At 40.6% G+C, this 20,379-nt stretch overlaps 1 protein-coding gene across 1 annotated transcript in view; it reads left to right on the top strand.

The window, feature by feature from the left end:
* LOC118113214 (CUB and sushi domain-containing protein 1) overlaps positions 1-20,379 on the top strand; it is a 292,387-nt gene that overhangs the window by 121,882 nt on the left and 150,126 nt on the right. Inside the window, exons 12-14 of the mRNA XM_047340219.1 lie at positions 2,957-3,038; positions 5,445-5,569; positions 12,962-13,083. Coding sequence (XP_047196175.1) covers positions 2,957-3,038; positions 5,445-5,569; positions 12,962-13,083 — 329 coding nt within the window. The remainder of the gene's footprint in view (positions 1-2,956; positions 3,039-5,444; positions 5,570-12,961; positions 13,084-20,379) is intronic.

Raw genomic sequence — 20,379 nt, 5'->3', positions numbered from 1 at the left:
GTGCCCGAGACATCACCTCTCTCTTCATGCCCCATGTTGAATAGTCTTTACTTACCGGTCAGTTGGTTCCCTAACTTACTCTTTGGGGTGAGTTGAAACTCTATCCTCAGGGTGGCTGATGTGAAGTGGACTCCATTACACATATCAGAAACAAGCAGCAACAAGAAAATGAATCACTTTTTACAGATTCCTTAAAGAAAAGGAGGTGGACTTTTTGGAGATGAAAGGTTTGCTGGGAACACTTTGATGATATGGAAATGACGTGTTTGCATCATAAGCTTGTGTTTAAATGTTGAATGGTCTTTTAAGTGCAAATATGGGATTAAGTCGGCTTGAGGATTTTTGACATCAGCCCAGCAGGGATATTTGGCAGCTCTTTTTTTCTTATAACAATCTCATGTTGTTTGCATGAGCTGGATCTCTTTCAGCAAATACGAACCTTTATGTTGGATGCCAATGAAAATCATTTGAACACGAGTTAGAGAGAAAGGGGATGAGAGCGCGCTACAGAGGAAGTGTGTTTTACAGCGTGTTTGTGTGCCGATTTTTTTGGACAGAACATCAAAAACACAGCAAAGCAGAAAGACAGCTGGTTCTGTTTGCATCACATCTCGCACAAACATGTATTCAGAGTGTTTGTGTGTGTGTGTGTGAGTACTCACAAACCCTCAGCACACACAGAACACCGTCACACAAACGCAGCAAATCACTCATCCATCTTTTATGCCAGGATGCACAAAACTTCGGCTTGTCTTTGTAAATTGCGGCTAATGCATGTGAGAGAGGAAAAGCTTTGAGAGCAAGCAGGGGAGGACAGAACTAAAGGACGAGAGGAGAGAGAGAGAGAGAGAGATGGACAGGAAGACAGAGAGGTGTTAATCAGTCCGATTTTCTCTCTCTCTCTAGGTCGGATTCTATAACCCTCCTGGATTTTGTTTATTTTATTATCTTATCGTTTAGTTTTTTTTTCTCATTTTCTTTCTTGTATATTTATCCTCTCACTCCATTCCCTTTTTCTATATTTTTCCTTTGCTAACCATCATTATTCACCCACAGATTTCCATTATGACAGACCGAGTGTAGACCGGTTCATGTCATTTTCTCTTCTCATTTACATTTACATTATGTTTCAGGCATGCAGCAGAGGCTTCCAGCCACAACCAAGTATGAAACCAATGCAGGATCCAGAATATGAGCTGGACGGAAACATTTTCTTTTCTTTTTCTTTTCAAAGCTTTTGTGCTTTTTTTAAGGAACAGTGCAGATCATGCAGATAGATGAGAGAGACAGGAGGGAATGGGAGGCTGAAAAGTCTTTTCTAAATCTCTGCAGGTGTTTGTTTTTATTTCCGCCACAACAGTTGTTTCACCGTTGTAATTTTATGCAAATTATTATATCTCTTCCACAATTTATTTTTAAAGGTTTTAATTAATTTTCATTTCGTTTTGCACAATTTTGCATATACTAGTATTATGCTGTAAAGGGATTTCAGACACTGTTATTCATTCACTGTTTGGTATGTGTGACTGCGGATGTGTGTGAGTTTTGTGTTAGAGCATTATGACCTTGCAATAATAAAGTTTGCAATAGATGCTGATTAAAAGTACTAATCAACATTCTGAAAAGTCAAACTGTACGGGAAGGCATTATTTTTTTATATATTTGGGTTAAAATGTTCTTCACCAGGAGGTTATGTTTCTTTGTCTGTTATTTAGCAGTTTTACTCAAAAACTATAAGAGAGATTACCACCAAACTTGGTGGAAGGATGTGTTATGGGACTGGGAAAAACCAAGTAAATGTTGGTTGTGATACGGATCAGGTTTCGGTTTCGAGGACTTTCTTTTCATTTCCTTAAAAGATATTCTTGATTAAAAAAGAAATCTTAAGTTAGTAAGATAGTACTTAAGATAGTAAGTGAACTGCTGGATGGATTTGAAAGGGACTGTTGGGCCTCTGCAGAGGTGTGCGCTCTCTGAGTATCCTTTATAGAGATGCGTCATAGAGTAGGTTTGAAGTACAATAGTTTGCTCTTTATAAATAACTATAGCTCTCAAAATCTATATATTCAACTTGAAAAATCCTCTGCAATACTGTGCTCTTTTACTTAAGCAAGAACTGCTCTGTGGAACTATTGACTGTGTTGTAATACAAGCATCTTTGTGTTTGTTTCAAAAACTGAGTCACCCTACTATCCTGTTTGGACGCTGGAATAAAATGAAACGATTGTCAATTTACTTTTCCTGCTATAAAAGATTCAATGGGCTGCCAAAAAAAAAAAATATATGATGCTCAAAGTTGTATTTAGTTTCCAGGATTTTGTCTGTGTGCTGTTAGATCAAATTACTTCTCTCTCAGTTCTTCCTTTTGTGGGTGAAGACAAAGGGCCTGTTTTCTTTTGGCAGATCAGTGAGAGAAAAATGGTGGATACTTAAAATGTTGTGTGAATAGACTTTATAGACAGACAAATTGCAAAAGGATGATCGTGATGACATTGGTGCAGATGCTCATTGCTGCTTTTTGTTGAGAACCTTGTGAGGCGAATGTATTATTATTAATCAAGCTGTCAGTAAAATAAATACTAAAGGAAAAGGCCTTGTTTTCATATTGGGGCCTTCAATAGATCTGAAGAGAGATTTCAACATTCAAAGGCTGAGAGCGTGTCTCATTTTGTGAATCCACAACACCAGTTGGGGGTTACTTCTCACATTTGACGTTATCCCAGTTTAGCTGAACCACTTAGCTGTCATCACATTTTTTTTTTAAATACCCACATGCTTGTGGTCACGGTAACGAGAGTGATGTTCCCCCTGCTGGGCTCATTTTACTGAAAAACGTGGTATGAAAACTAGTTTAATGATTTACCTGTCAGACGAATACGATGATGCCTCCAACAATTACAGGATGTGCTGAAATAACTTCAAGATATCTCACAATGTGTTTCTTTTTTTCCCCCAGTAAGTCAAAGTGGCCTTGCTGGTGATGTTTGTCCAGATCCCGGAGTTCCAGAATATGGCAAGAGGATGGGCTCTACCTTCCAGTAAGTTCATTTTTTAAACTTATATCCCGAAACTCACCTGCTCTGAGCCACTTAGTGTTGAGAGTTTTTCCGAATATTAAAGAACGTGTCACAATAGGAAAAAAACAAGCCATGGTATAATAATAATACAAATAATAATAGATATCATTATTTAATTATATTTTTTCTACATGTGCCACGCACAATCTAGTGCCACTTTAGTAAATGGACAAACTGTCCTCTGTGTAGTGTTTGGGTTTTTTGACTGCACCTGAAGGCAGCTCCAAAAACTAAACCTATTTTTCCAGAGTGTGATCCATCTGTCCTGAATCAGGAAATTGTGACTGGGTGAATCAAATAAACGTGATTGGCATATTCAAACGGCACAGAATAAAGTTGCCCCCCCCCCTGATTTAGTGTTCATGACTCCTCAGACTCCTCAGTTTGTCCAGATTAGTTAGCGGTTACGGACATTTTGACTTCAGATTATATATTAGTCACATACAGTGTGTTTTAGTTCTCCTCTCTTCTCCACTCATGGCCATCCCACTGACAGTGAGTGCCAGTCCGCCCCTGTTCTGCACAGAGCCTGGAACATCCTTACCAGAGCTCTCCACCGTTTTCATGGGGACTGAAGTGTTTTGTTGTTTCTGTATTACCATAGATAATTCCTGTGCAGATGGGGGCTTGTTTTTACAGGGCAGGCTTTAGCTGTAAAACATCACATTTTACTGACGAAAACTCACGACTTCACATTTGCAGTCCTTCAAATTCTCCAAATGGGGAACTGTTCACCACAGGTGGGACAATTTCTGAAATTGCAGCAGCTATTACTTTCCTTGCCTTGCGCGAACCTCTCTACATCTGTGGTTCTAAACTGCTGCAGCCATTACTTAATTTGTCAGCAAGTGGTGCAGTTCGGTTTGAGACTTTCAGTTCAGAACTGCAGGTTTAAAACTGCAGATATGGATCATTCACTTTCTGGTCATATCTTTGTTTAAAACATCCTCAGTGGCTCTCCTGTCCAGACTGTTGGGTTTACAAGGGGCCGTGCTAATGTAGGAGCACAAAGAGTCTTTCACAAGTGGGATCTTTGCCGTTAAATGAGTACTTTGTGGACTTGGAGATTAAATGGTTCAATTGTTGGTGTCTGTCATATAATCAGTAGAAAGGGAGACATCACTTTATATAATCCGGAATGAGCAATTATATAACAATCACTTGTCCCTGGACTCCTCCACTTAGCATTAGCAGTAACGGAAGCTAAATTGTTCTTATGTTTGACTTGAAAATATCTTGAAAGGGATTTTTTTTGCACCTACTTTCAAGCCCAAAAATTATTTAAATTATTACTATTAATTCAATTCAATCTCCAGTTTCTACAACTCGGACTGACACAAGCTCTGCACGGCCGTCAGCAGAATTGTCTGAGTTAGTGATAGGTCATTATCTACGTGTGTGTGTGTATGTGATTGTGTGTTTTTCTGCATGCATGTTGGCATAGATGTGCTTGGTGTGTGTTACAGGTTTGAATCTAAATATCGGGGATATTGGGCACTGAGATGCAGGAGCTTGAACGGAACTGTGGTGGGGTGAAGTAAAACAGGAGAAATGGAGAGGAAATGTAGACGGGGGAGAAAACCTCAGAGTTTCACTGCAGATGTGCAAGATGGCTGCTACATCATTTATCACGGCAGTTTTGATCCACAAACAACCACACACACACACAACTGTGATGGAAAGGTTTGGGCGGTTTCCGAAGGAAGTAGCAATAACAACAAAGTTTCACAGTGTGCGGCTGGACTCGGTGTCATCAGCATCGCCAAAGTGGCAGGAACTGTAAAGTCTCCGTGACAAAGGCACTAACAGAGAGATTTGGCCCGGCTGTACAACTCCGCAGTGCTTTAACAACAGGGTGGAGCCAGCCAACAACCAGAGCCCGACGTGGTGAATGTTCGGCCAGGTGGTAGACTGCGGTGTGTCTCAGCGAGAAGGAGACATTAAGCCTCACAGACAAAGCACCATGCAGACTTCCACTTAGATGGCTGAATGTCCCTCGCACGTATTAGACAGCAGGGTGTCGGAGGAAATGAGAAAACAAGAGTGATCAGAACAAGTGATGGGGGGAAAAGGCAGAGAAGGAATGATGAGTGGAGAAAGGAGAGCAAGGAACAGAGGGAAGGCAAAAGTGGAAAAACCAACAGTGTTTTACAGAAAGAGAAGAATTATAGATCCTAATTAGATTATTTATTTTTGCAAGGATCTTAAAGCCACTACATCAATTGTTCATCATTCCTAAATTATGATCATTCCCTGGAAGTACGCACTTCTCTCGTAAAAATAGCAACAATTCCTGCTGTGTTTCTTCAAATCAAACCGTATTACTACTTTTGACAAGTGTTGTTTCCGTTGTGTCTCCCTATCTAGAATTGGCTCCAGTGTCCAGTTCAGCTGTGATGACAGCTACGTACTGCAAGGATCTAAAAGTATCACCTGTCAGCGAGTCACTGACACCCTGGCTGCCTGGAGTGACCACAGACCCATCTGCAGAAGTAAGTTAAACCCGTCATTCCGTCTGCATTTCATCTCCTCGCATGTGACAAAGTCTACTTCCCTTCATTTAGTCATTGCTTTGAATTTCCAGCCTTTAATTAAGTAAGTAAATGTTTATTTAGCTTTGAAATGCGCCCTGATTCACACACACGCTCGTACACTGATGGTGATAGAGCTGCCAGGCGAGGTGCTGACCTGCTTATCTGGGATTCAGCGCAGCCCGAGATCCCCGGGCTGATGTTGCAAAGCCGTGAAACCCCGAAGGCAGAGACATGTTCACCCTCGGTCTTTACACTCATTACCCTGGACACGGACTGAAACAGTCAGAAGGTCTGAGCTCCTCCAGCGAGGAATCTGCGGCTCAGGTGGGAAAAAGTTCAGAGCATAAGTAAAGTAACAAAAGGAAAGATTTTAAAAGTTTTCAAATAAAGTCTTAAAATAATTTTTGACTTGCAATAGGGGGAATGACATCTCTGCCATTGCCACGGCGCTCCTGGAACTGCACCTTGTAACTCTGGTGTATTTTGCAGGAATATTTGCAACACGCTTTAAGATAAACTTCACACCCCAATAACCGCAACAACAATAACTGGTGTTATGAGTCGGAGTTAGCAGCCAGATGTAAGAAATTGTTAGCTCAGTATTGTCAGTGTGTAAAATCAAACAATACAGTACACGTCATCATACACTAAATACATTTTCAGAGTTTTGACTTTACTCATATTAAAAACTCCTGGTTACGTTCACATTTTAACTACTGAGATTTTTGCAAGGCCTATTAGACACTGCAATGGTTCCAGGATCTCTTTCATTGATTTAAAAAAACAATTATAAATAAAGTTTTGCTTTTAAATGGCTGATCCTCTGGTTGAAAAAAAAACCTAAACCATAATGAGTATTTTGGGCAGTGTCATGGGGATCCTCTTCTGTCAGAGCCAATTACTGTCAAACGATGTAAGATGTCAATTTACAGAAAAAATAACTCTTAGATCGGCATATTCTCTTGAAACTGATTCCTCTTCAGGGCCTAGAAACCTCTGCCATAGCTTGTGTCAGCTCAAAATGATAGAAATGTATGCATAGATAATTTAACACAGTCCTGATCCCTCTTTGTAAAGCACTAAATGTAAACCACTGTAAGATATTTTGGAAGCCGTAGGTGGTTATGGCAGATTTCTGGTATTTTCCAATGCGCAGGCTCCACAGTAACATTGAAACATCACTGTGATTTATATGTTTCTGTTTTTGATGTGTTAAAATCACTTCATTCATTTCCTCCCTGACCGGTTGAGTGACTAAATAAATAACTGTGTGAGTGGCAGAGCAATGATGCAAACGCTTTCACTGCCCACGTGTTTGCTGACAATACCCTGTTGGGTTTATTGCTCCACAGTGGAGAGGCAGACAGCAAGCATACACACCCAAGTGTGCGTGCGCGTACACACGCGGACACTGACACAGCGAGCGTCCAATGGACAATGTCACACACCTCATAGCTGCGGCGGTGTTTGCCTTGAGCTCTGTGTGTGCGTTTGATGGACAGGCAGTCCCTGTGGTCAGACACGTACTGTAGGCTCCCTGTCACATTGGATTATAGTGTGTGTGGCGCGGCGTGCGTGTGTGGGTGTTGTGTGTGTGTGTGTGTTGCGTGTGTGTGTGTGTTTGTGAGTGTGTGTGAGTGTGTATATGTCTGTCTGACTGCAGGAACCCCTCTGCCTTCACAACACTGCCTACTCTTTTCAGGACGAGCCAGCAGAGATGGAGGGAGAGAGTGAGACAGTGGAAGATATAAAAGGACATGTGGATATTATTTCCACAATTAGCTCAGTCTGTGAGCTGTGGGAGGAGAGGGTGCAGACGACAGAAGGCACAATTAGCACCCACAGTGTTAGGGGTGGACTACACCTGCACAAACTGTAACACAGACTGCTGCTCGAGGAACATGGCGCTGCAACTGAACTGTACACTGATACACATACTCCTTTGTCTTCTGAGACAGAAGGACAACGAGGATTTAGTTCACTTGCAAAGCTTATCTGAAATATAGTTTTTTTTTTATTTGTATTTATTTTAATAGAAAAGCTGAGTGTATGATTTTGTTTTAGTTATTTGGTGCAGTTAATTGTTCAGTAGTGAAAGAACCATCAACTGTTTTAACCATGTTAATATAGAAAAAGGACAGAATCAAATAGAACAGAGCAGAGATTTGAATATTGGTTCATCTGGCCATTTCATTCGAATATCACACCGACAGCTTAAATACTAAGTAAAACAAAATATACACAATATACACAATGTCTAAGCAACCTGCTGTGTCAAACATTATCACACAGTTTAATGCGAGGCTCAGACCACAGTATAATTTTGTCTATTAAAACAGTCACAGTTTCAGATTCTGCGATCATAGAGTCATAGATTTTTGTCGTGCCGTTGCCGAGAGACATGACAGGCTACACGTTGCTTCCCAACCAATCAGTGTTTCCCGTCTTTTAAAGCGTGCATGATGTCACTGGAAAGGAAGCGCTTGGGACTCGATTCTGGGGATAATAATGGAAAGAAACAAAAATGGCATCCAAAGCACGGTGTATGATACTGTCTGTCTTTTGGTTTGAAAAGCCTACAAAAATTAATCTTTATAACAGTTCCCCCCGTATAACACTGACAACTTAATTCCTCTTTTGCGTCTCAATTTTCCATTTGTCGGTGGCCCCCTCTCTTCCAGGAGAAGGGCCTGTCAGCTCTGCTTCTACTGGTCGCAGAGAAGAACAGAAATCCGATATGATAGCCTTTGTGTTAGTATGTTGTGAGGCGTTCCCGCCGCAGCATCGGTGGTTACCACACGAGATTAAAATGATGATTGTAGCGCCCAATGCCCATCGATCATTTTTGAAGCCACCTGACACCCTACAATTTCCAGGTCGGGCTTTTATCGGACTGATATTGTTCAGTGTGACCCTGGCACAAGCAACACCAGGCCTTTAAACGCTTCAACACAAATAAACTCACCTTAAAGATCTATAATAATTTCTAACGTGTGGTTTAAAAAAAACAATAATATGTGTAAAAAGATGCACAAGACGTGGATGTAAGATTCCCATTTGAATTGTGCAGCAATAATTAAAGTGTGTTTTGCATTTAAACATTTTACTTATATGAACAACATTTCATGTTCTTTCAAAAGACGCCTAAAAGAAACACACGGACGTATCAACAGATATTGATGATCTGAAATTGCAATGTGTTAGAATACATTTCAGGGACCATCATTCAGTGGGTGAATTTTTGACACATCACACAACACAGCAGTAATTAATGTCCTTTTTTTAATGTCAGTAATTAGAAAGGAACATGAATTCAGATGGAGAGGAAAAGAGACAGAAAGACAGAAAGAGAGAAATCTGAACACAACAAAGAGGATGAACAGAGTGTTAGGCACAAACAGACAGGCAGAGGTTAAAAATCCTTATACTATAGCTCTGTTGTGCGGTGTTCAGTGGTGTGATCTTCCTCCTGGGATTCAAACCCACGAGTCTCCCTGATTCCCTACTGAGACTTAACTGTTAATTAGAAGCAGGTCTCTGGGATGAATTGCCATGAATGTGTGTCTGTGTCCGTGTGTGTGTGTGTGTATGTGTGTACCTGTGTGTACCACAGTGTGTTCTAGCTCTCTTTTCTAATTAACAGGCAGATCAGTCATCTGAGGTCCTCCTCTCTCTCCCTCTCTCTCCCTCGCTCCCGTGGTATTTTCTGTGTCTCTGCCTCCTTCTTGGCTCTTGCCCTTCCTCACTATCTTTTCCTTTCCCACATTATCTTTCACCCCTTTAACTCTCTCTCTCCCTTTCGATATCTTCGCGACCTCTCTCTCCACATGATCTCACCACCTCTCTGTATTTAAAAACTTCTTCACTCTCACTTTATTTACACCTTTCTCTTCGCTTTCTACCTCCTCGCCCTCTCTATTAGTCATCATCCCTCTGCTTTTCTTTTATGCTCCCTTGTCTTGTGTGCTTTTGATGACGTGTCACTGGCCCTCTTTCCCTCCTAATGGCAGTCATCTCCTCCAGCTAACTTATTACGATAGATAAAGGGCAAATAATATGATCAGTTAAAACTTTATCTACAGTGTGACAGTTCGTGTTGACTAGAAATGACTGAAAATGTCAAGTGCACACTTTAATATTACTGCGCTCGAGAGAGGGAGCTTATTAAGGGAATTTTTGACACAATGCACTTCTTTTTCTGCCAAATATCCCTTTAAGGCAATAACACATGGGTGACTTTATGAGCTACTGAGGGCAAGAGATATTACCTCGAGTATCACAAAGGACAAAATCAATATGGATAAAACAGAGCACTTGGAAGAATATTATGAAAAATGCAATGGATAACAGGGATCTTCGAGCTCTTCGGGAGCAAAGGTGCTTAAAGTTTTAGCAGCGGAAGAAGAGGAGAACTTGGGGCCCAATTGTGTTTTTTTTTTAATCCCCATGTTTACTCGGAACATAACTTTTTCAAAGTGGGTAATACCGCAGCATGTCTGATGGTTGTCTATAAGAAAGCATCCCAGTGGCATTGAGATAGGTTACTATTAGAGCTCGTACAGACATCAGTGTGGAGAGTAACGTTTTTCCCCAATGGCCCCCTTGGCCAGTAGATCATGAGTCGTACTGGCCTGTTATATTGCCAGTGGCCCGCCAGCCAAAAGATGAAAACAACTCTTTCACTCCCCATAATTTATTAAATTATTAATTTCAGTGGCCTTGTACTGTAACACGGTGTACACAGTTTTAATTATTCCCTTACACTTTTTGATCCGAAGTAAATATATACCATACTGGGCCTGATGACCTTCTCTGTAAAGTGCCTTGAGAGTACATTATGATTCTACTAATCCAATTTAATTGATGCCATCCATTCATCCATCTAGCCAATGTAGTACAATTGGATCCACTACTTAAATTTTTTTATTATTCTCCAACATCCCCTTCAGCACTGATACAATCAACTGTAGATTTTACAATTGAACAATAATCCAATTTGAAAACCCTCTTTTAGTCAATAGATATTGAGAAATTATAATTTATTCAACATTTGTATCATGTCTGTGTTTCCGCTGTTACATCACTTTCAGTTCTGATGACATTTCACAAACCACTTCAACAGGCCCTCCACCTTATGGACCATATCAGTCATTTATCCTCACGTAGCAGCAGCAGCAGGCATATCAAGCCTTCACTGTCACAGGCACAAAGTTATGATCTGCCTCTATTAGAAACTTACAGACACTAAAAAGACTCTTCCGGAACTTTCAGAACACTTTTGGATGTTTTGAGATCTTTGTTTTGAACTTATTTCCTGTTTTACTTCCTGTCTTTGTCCCGCCCTAATGTCTTTCGCCTGTGCCCAATTATTCCTGCCTCCCTCGTGTATTTAGTCTCTGTGCTCAGAGTCGTCTTTGTCGGTTCGTCTGTCTCCGGCTTTGCTTGTGCTGCAGACTGTCTCAGTCAAGCCTTGTGCTTCTGTTTTAGTTTAGTTCTCCTCAGTTCTGTTCATCTTCTCTGTCATCCTTGTTCTTCTGTTCAACTCCCCAGTGAGTCCTCGTATCTTAAACCTACTAGTTCATTTGAGGTTTTGGACTTTATGTTTGCCTTCCTTGCCTGATAGCTGCCAACCTGACTACCAGAGAACTGAATTCTTTTTTTATTTAAATGAAAATATGCTGTGTACATCTGCATTTTGGATCCTGAAGACCTACAACCTCGACAATCAACACTTAACATGTAGTCTAGTCAGTGTTTTAATCTGATTTGAGCACAAAAACAGAAGATCATATGATAGGTTAAAATAACCCGTTAAGGTTGTAAAATGGTCATGGCTAAAATAAAATCTTGGAACTATCACTTTCACTTGGGAAATCAAGAGCAGTCTCCCATGTGAAAGCTCTATATACTATGTGACATAACCTCCTCCTTTGCTCCCAATATATTTATTTTGGCCACAAGAGATCGCCTGGCAATGAAACATCACTACGGGTTGAAATTGACTGTTTGCACGTGAGGAGGAGAGGAGACTTTCCACCATTTTCATTGCTGAGATGTGGCTTTCCATTAGAAAGGAAAAAAATGAGGAAACAACCTTTGCAAAAATACAATCAGAAGGACACTCGCTGGCCACTTGGTGCAATTTGACAATCTGAAGCAACACAATACCGACAGTAGCGATCCCATAAAGTCTGTCTATTACAAAGTTTCCAGCAGTGTTGAAGTGCATCATTTGAAGTCGCTGTGAGTAGAAACACCTTCCAATATGTGGGACTCCAGTCCAACACCATCACACACTATCACCTCCATGATACACAGAATGTCTTCATTACCTCTCTGAACATGCAACAAAGACAGAAACATACAAAGTTTAATACATGTAGACTTTGCTGCTGAGCACTTGTATCGTTGTGTATCAGATTGTACAAGTGGACCTGATGAAGTGGAGGAGTCCCCTGCAGAAATGTTGCAGGCACTGAGCAGGGTGATGAAGTGACCTTTCTGTGAAGGAGTTAAACTTTATTAACTCTCCACTTGTTTGCAGGTGGGAGGTTTTGCAGAGTTATGAAACCAATGAAGTTAGATATTCAATTTAAACTGTTGTCATAACTGAGGGGGATAATGAACACGTTTACGAAAACAAGGCCCTGATTAAAAAATATATATAATTTCCTCTTGATAATGAAAACAATAATAATAAATCATTTTCCTCGCCTCTTTTTACACCGTTTTTTATTGTTATGCTCACCAAACAACATTTGTTTCTTCAGTCCCCAACAGTGTGTTCCTCGAGCACAGAAGTGCTTTACCTTTGATTGACGGATGACCACATTATTGCAGCTCTATCGCTGCGATTAAAGCAACATAAACAACGAACATCCGCGTTTCTGTTTGCAGAGCTTAGCTCGACCTCTACAGCGATTAATGAAGTCGAAGAATCACTGCGTTTATCAAAATCGAAGCAATTGGAGCTTTCAGTGGATTAGAAGAGAGCAGCAAGGTGGCCAGATAGAGAAAGTAATAAGTTTAACCTCGGCAGCACTCGGTGTCTGTGAGCGATACTCTCTCCTGTGAAACGAGGTGCTGAAAAACCAATGTGATTGAGTTGATTGCACAATAATTTCAAATAAACAAACTGCCCAGATTCGATTGTCCACGAACCACAGTTTTGGTTTTGGTCGTATTGAACCCTTCTAAGACAAATTGCCTGTTTCTCTGTCACCACCACACCCGCTTTTCTCTTCCAAAGGTGAGAAGCCATTTGCAATCTGCGAGTATAATTTTGATCACTCCATAAATCCTTTCTCTTTGTCTCTCTCTCTCTCTCTCTCTCTCTGCCCCCTCCTATAGCTCGCACCTGTGGCAGTAACCTAAGGGGGCCCAAAGGGGTCATAACTTCTCCTAACTACCCTGTTCAGTATGAGAACAACGCACACTGTGTGTGGGTCATCACTGCAATGGACTCTGGGAAGGTGAGCACATTTCTTTACTATTGTATTCCCCCCCATTCAGTCCTCCAGGGTTTCCATGGCTACAACCTGACGTGGTGATAAAACTTCTGTAACTGGAGCCTCTTTACGTCACATTGTATCGTCTAATGTGGTGATCGTAGCATGACTTCTGAGGTGATTCACTTTTTGTCTAAAACTACAGAGCAGCGTTCTGCCAGTTTTGAGTTGTTTTTTTTGTGAAATATTGATCTGTGTTGTTTGATTTCATTTATCAATAATGTTCAATGCAGCCAATATAGGGTTAAACGATCGGCCTCAGAAGTAACTTAACTTAGGTCATTTGAAGTAGCTGAGATGTCAACGGTGTGATGAAGAGATTATGAAATGAACCTGTCTTCGCAGAGGGATTGTTGTATTTCACTCCACAGCTGTTGAAGTCGCAGAGAAGACGTAATAGATGGATGTGAGTCACTTACTCAAAGAGGTTGCTGAAGGATCTGAATGCACACGGCCCTGTTGTGGTGAATAGAGTTTTGAAAGTGCTGCAGAGAGAGACAGGAGCTCGACTTTAGAGAGCACCACCTGCAGTAAAAAGTTGTAAGCAAGACTAGAAACTATGACACAACATATTCTCCTCTGTGGTGCTCTGTTGAAGGTTGAAGGATGGATGTTTTAGGCTACATTTTTGTTTTCCTGCATGATGACTGGACTGTGTATCCATTGCTCAGCTCCTGGGATCTTCACCTCTCCAATTCTGTGAAGGCAACTTGTTTGTTGAGTCATTGTTGTATAGACATGAAAAATGAATTTAACCTTTGTGTCTCTGTCTACAGTTTCTTTTGCGGTAATATTTTCTCTTCATGTCTCATCACATACAGTTTATACTCTACCTGCCGAAACTTTTTTCCTTTTTACCTTTTGGTAAAAATCTACTTTTTAAACACTTGGATATGATGTATTTTGAGTGAAATTAGCAGTAAATGGCTCATATCAGCATATCCATAGATCCCAGTTATGAAATGACCAAGGACAGTGTAGAGTCAAACCATTTTAAGGCCATGAGAGGATTTTTTTGTTTCATGACAAACCTTTTGAACATGTAGTTTTAGGGAGTGTAATATGCTAGTGGAGTGGGACTTAAACTGAATAAATGAAGGATGCTGAACTGAAACTGACGCTGGCATCGCATCATGGATGAACAGCACAGTCTCTAGAGTCCATTGAGCTTAGAATGAACTGACAACTATGATTGAAAGTAAGAAAGTGTGTGTCCGGCTGCTTAAAAAGACAAACTTAAAACAGAGATTCCATTTAGCTCAATAACAATGAGCTTCCTCGATAATTGTTTTATTTGTTATGCTTTCAGAAACACTCAGAAATTGAATTAGGTACATTTAAAAAGTAGCGCAAAGTTTTCTTCAACTTGTGCCCAGTAGTGTGTCCCGCCTCTTCTTCTAATCCCCTCTCTCTGTCTCCACTCTGTCCCTTTTCTCTCCTCCGAACTCTCTCTGTTTCTCCCAACATCTAATTTCCTTCTTCTCTGCTCCTCTCTTCTCGCCTCTCTACTCAACTACTTTGCACTCTTCCTATCTACTCTGTCCTTCCGTCATCCTCTTTTCTCCTTTCACTTTGATTCGTCTAAAATGTTAAGTTTGAAAATGGTGAGGGAGAGAGGGAGCGATAGGGAAGAGCAAAAAGCGACCGAGATAGCATTTGAAAACGCCAGCGAAAAAGAGAGAGGGGAGTATAGAGGAGAAAAATGGTGCTGAATATTCAGCTCTCTACTTCACATCTAAAAAGAAGGCACCAGGAGGAGTGTGAAGGACTGAATGTCCAAGCAGGTACTTGACATGTGGCATTGAAGTTTCCTCTAAAGATGGATGGAAATAGACTCTCCTCTGCTTTGAGTCTCTGAGTGAGTACAATGAAGACATATTGATGAGAGAGAACAATTTACCATTTTAATCAAGTTTGCAACATATGGCAAACATGAGTGATCCACATCTTAACACGTCTTTGAAGAGACATCAACTAATGACAGCTGATCTGTCTTTGAAGAAATCATGACTACTATACAGGTAATTTACCTTCCGGCACATTTCATTTTTTATGAATAACGTGCTACATATTATTAGTTATTATGGTTGATGTCAGGTAACAGCTTGCTTGTGGTTTAAAAATAGAAAGATAGAATGTGTTTTATCTGTTTGGTCACCTGCCTGTACACATGTGTGTGTGTCTGTGTGCGTGTGTGTGTGTGTTAGAAACGCTTCAGGTTTGAGAGCACTTTAAGAATCAGATTATCAGCATCTACAGCTGCTGGCATTTGCAGAATGTCACCATCTACATACATAGAGGGAGAGACAAGGACAGAGACAAACACGAGGATAAAGACACTTATAGACTACAATAGACTGGAATACATGAGAGGAATGTGTCAGTGCTTCTTCTCTACTTATATAATGAACAAACTGTTGTGCCTTCCTAATTTGCTTTTTTGAAAATACATAAGATGTAATCCTCCTCATTCAGACACTAAGTGGAATGATCCAGCGTTTCATGATAGCACACATTTGCATGTTCTTCTTCTGTTAGCATTCACTAACATTGCACTTCCATTGTAATATCAGCATATTTTAGGTATGTTGTCAGAGAGAATGTGCCTAGAATCAGGGGGCTTAGGAACGGAGTAGGTTTACAACTGTAATGAATATTGAGAAGGTTATTCTTTTTCAAGTACAAAACCTGCACTCCACATGGGGCTCTTTATTCCTATTGAACAACAAAAACCCAACCCAAATAATTTATCATAATTTATCATACGTTTTATTATTATAAATAAATCAAACATGATTATCAGCTAAACAGTGATATTATCAGTCATTTCGAGTGTATTTGTTAATTTATGACAAGATCTATGACCTTTGTCCCAGTGATATAGACTTTCTTTTAAAAGAGCCTGTATTAAACATGGGCATGTAAATGGATTGAAAATTACCCTTATCCCCAAATAAATCCAGGTAAAATCGTAGATATAAAATAATGATACCAATATAGATCTGGGGCATATTTTAAGAAATGTCATGGAATAGAATAGAATATTTTCAAATCTTCAAAAGTTCAGTTGCTGATTTGCAAACGTTGCTGAGCATCATAGTTGCTCTTTGTTTTCTATCAGCAAGCATCTCTTTGTCTCTACACATTGCTTAAAGGCCATTAATTTGTCTCTTGTTAGCCTCCTTTTAAAGCACATTTTTCCTTTAGTAGAAGATGTGAGTATTCCCGCTTGAACATTGATCTTTAATCATGATTTAATGTGTGCTTGTGAGGAAAGAGACAGATGATTAAACACCACGGAGAATCCTAAGTGTAAGTTGCCCTGAGAAAAATATAGTTATATGTGCTTTTTAGTGGTCGGTGCAGAGAGACTTAGGGAGAGAACGAGATATTTAAATAGAGAAAATGAGCAAGAAATAAGATAAATAACAGTCATCTTTTTGTAGACCTTTGTTCTTTTTTTCTGTTAACATTTCTCTGGTTCCATCTCAAACCCCTGCTCTGTCCTTTGTTTTCTCTCTTCTTCTTTCTTCCCCTTGCACCTCGGTCGCCTTCTAAGTGACTATTAATCCAGATGACTTCTTTCATCAATAACATGTTTCACAAAATTGAGACAGAGACAAGTCTTTTCAGCCAAGCGTCTCTGCCATTTTGTTCCTCCTTTGTGTTTACTTACGTGCACAAGTTTAATTGGCCAATAAGTAAAGTTGGCTGTTTGCGAGTTTGTTGTCATTCTGGTAAATTCTGAACAAAAGCAGCACAATCGATACCGCTTGTGCCGGTCTGACAGCCTGTCGGTGAAATGCTGTGATTGTGCTTCAGTGTTTGCCTGTGCTTTTGTACACCCATGTTTGATTGTGTGTATTTTTATAAATGTTTTCTGTTTGCCAACTTATTTGCTGTAACTGCCAGATGCTGTGAAAAAAAATGCTGTTGGAGAGTAAATTTTCAACTTTGTGTTGTCGAGGCCATACTCAGAGGAAGAAGGACATAAAGGGATAGTTCACCGAAAAATGAAAATTCACACATCATCTACTCACCACTATGATGATGGAGGGGTGGGTGAAGTGTTAGAGTCTACAAAACACTTCCGGAGTCTCAGAAGTAAATTTTGTTGCAGCAGAATCAAATACAAGTCAATGGTGACCTACACTTCAGACGTAATAAAACATCAGAAAAACCTAACATGCCTCCATACTGATCGTGTGGTGTCATCCAAGTGTCCGTCAGCCCCGACATTGAAATTAGACTCGAAACAAGGTCAATTAAAACCGTGTTTTAAGCCTAAAGGTCCACTGGAAGTGGCTAAGCTAGCGGACGTAGCCACACGATGGTGTGTCTGAGGGTCCTTGAACGGACCTCGTAGGAAGATATCTGTGGGCTTTTAGGCTAAAAGATATGGTGTAAATTACGCCGTTTTGAGTCGAATATAACTGCCGGGGCTTGCGAACACTTGGATGACACCACAGGAGCAGTATGGAGGTAAGGTTATGTTATATTATTACGTCTGAAGAAGGACTCATCATTGACTTCAATTGTATTGGATTCTGCTGCACCTGAACCCCTGTGACTCCAGAAGGGTTTTGTCAAACATTTCACCCACCCCTCCATCGGCATAGTGGTGAGTATAAAGTGAGTGAATTTCATTTTTCGGTGAACAATCCCTTCAGCACTGTGGGTGTATCAGTGCATGTGTGCGTGTAAGCCCCCGTGTGTGTGTGTGTGTGTGTGTGCTGTTTCTGTGTGTATCAGTCATTCGATTCATCAGTATGAAGCAGATTATTTTGTTCAAGTCTGAGCCATGCCTGACTGCTCACACACACACACCCTCTAACCCATCGTCACACATACCCATTAGGCCTGTAATCACTGCTGTCTTTTTCCTGATGAATACATATTAGCGAGTGTGTGTTTTTCCCGTGTGAGACTGTGTGTGTGTGTGTGTGTGTGTCTGGTGGGGGTGCTGGGTCATTTTCATGCATGGATCATCATCGTCATTATAGTGTTGGCAGGACACATTCTGTGACACTCTATCAGATTCTGTTAAATTTTACTTGATACTGAAATTGAGGCCAATCAAGACCAATAAAAAGCCTCGGCTAGAATATGGTAAAATTCAGACTGATTCTGCAGCAGCACATCTTTTTTGCAACATGAGTTCATTACTGCTCAAGCTGTTACTTAACAGAGGCATAATGCCCAATATTCAGATATATAATGCTATTTTCTGTTTTTTTAGCGTAAAGCTACAATTTGCATGATCAGACTTTAAAGCAAACCAGTCCCCTCCTTCCCCCTCACCTGTTCTGTGTCACTCAGTCCCAGTCTTGGTCTAATGCAGGGGTGCCGACAATACAGAAGCTTGTTCACATAGTCAAAAAGTCTGGGAACATTGGAGGGAATATCACTGCATTGATGAGGCTGGTCCAGTAAGTCTGGGAAACTGAAGCCTTTGACAGCACTTTTCCATGGTACTATATCTGTGGGGCATGCTAAATCAATAGTCAGAAAAAAGGTAACATGATGTGTTTGTTTAAGCTGAAGTTAAAGGGACATGATGGTGAATTGTGGTTATGACATCGAACAAGCAGACAGAATGACAGCCATGTTGCCAGTGAGCCAACAGTTTGTCCACAACTAAAAGTGAGTGCATCAGCAGTGCTGCTAGTGGTCTGTCATTGGACGACTACTGTAGATTTAGTTGAACCAGGATGTGGGTTCTGACCAACTGTAAACATTGGATTGTGTCATCTTTTTGGCTCATAATTAGATTTTTCACAAGCTGTCGGATAGAACAAACCTGAATTTTTAATAAACCCGTCTGTTTCTTTTGGTTTTACAGGACCAACTTTTCACCTGAATGTGACCTTTAACTTCTAAATCTCCCTTAGAGTCAGAGTCAGCTGAAGCGTGGCTACCTAGATTTACTCTGACCTTCATAGTGGTGATAATATTCCACTGCAGCTTCACTGTGTCATTTCTGAATCTCGACAAATAGCTCAGCGGGTTTGTTGATCACATGGACTGAGCAAAATGCAGAGTAAATAACCATCAGTGTCTATGGTAATGGACAGACATTCACTGATAGCTGCCCAATTAGCACATTATCTCAGTTCTTTATGCTATTCTGGCTTTTGACTATAATTTGGCAGTCTGACTGACCATAATTTACTGTATTAGCTCTGTCTTTGGCTCTCATTCCTGAACCTAATGCCTCTCTATCCAAAGGACGTTGTCCATGGTGATGCATGAATGTCCCAATGTCACACCTATTAGTTTTGTACACTGCTCGCTTATAATGGAGATGCTTGGATTGAATCTATTCCAAAACTGCACTGTAAAATATTCTGCAACGAAGCTTCTTCCAAAAAATCCCCAAATTGTAAAAAGCAAAACCCATCGACCCACCGTGAACTGTTGTCACATATTTTTCTATTGTATCACATAAGAGTTAATAATGCAGCTTCTCCAGAGCTGTCGCGCAGTTTATTTTCCCTAAACTGTCAAGCCAACAGGTCGACGGCACTCTAAGGTGCCGTAACACCTCTGCAACTGAGTTATTTTACCAGACAGCGGCCGTTTATTTTCTTACCACTTGAGGCAAAGGTCACCTCAGGGCAGGATTGCAACACATAAACCTGGCATGTCTGAGTAATTTCAGGCTACAGCCAACAGGCGAGCATCCTCGTCAGTCTATTTTTAACGGAGTGATACTTCATTTATCCCTCGTGGAAAATCACTGGTCAGAGCTTTTAACAACACTGAAACACAATTAACATATGAACTTAAAATGTAGCACAAATACTGTACAGTATATGATGCTATGTATGAAACCATTTTATCATAGTGAGGTGATAAGTGTAGTGTGGTTAGACTTAAAGGAATCCCTTCATTCTTCTTTCTTTTATCTCTCTTATCACATTTATCCTCTTTCCACCAATTTGAGGTCCCGCGGATGGAGCATCCTGATTGGCTGCATGGGCTACCAGTCATAGGTGTCAATCAACACTGTCAGATTTCTACACCGTGCATCACATGCTTTATTTTATCAATCTCTTGGTTTGTTTTGTCCTTCCACTTTTGTCAGAAGTGGAAGACGTTCACATGGCTCTTCAGATGTGAGGAGACACAGTAGTTCAGAGCTGAACTGACCTGTGTTCAGTTGGGTGCCTGAAACCACACACACACACACACACACACACACACACACACACACACACACACACACACACACACACACAGACCAAAGACATGCAGGTC

This window comes from Hippoglossus stenolepis, chromosome 1 (assembly GCF_022539355.2).
Source record: "Hippoglossus stenolepis isolate QCI-W04-F060 chromosome 1, HSTE1.2, whole genome shotgun sequence".
In the NCBI taxonomy this organism is placed as follows: Eukaryota; Metazoa; Chordata; class Actinopteri; order Pleuronectiformes; family Pleuronectidae; genus Hippoglossus; species Hippoglossus stenolepis.
Note: the sequence above shows the minus strand (reverse complement) of the source record. Positions and strands in the feature narration are given on the sequence as shown.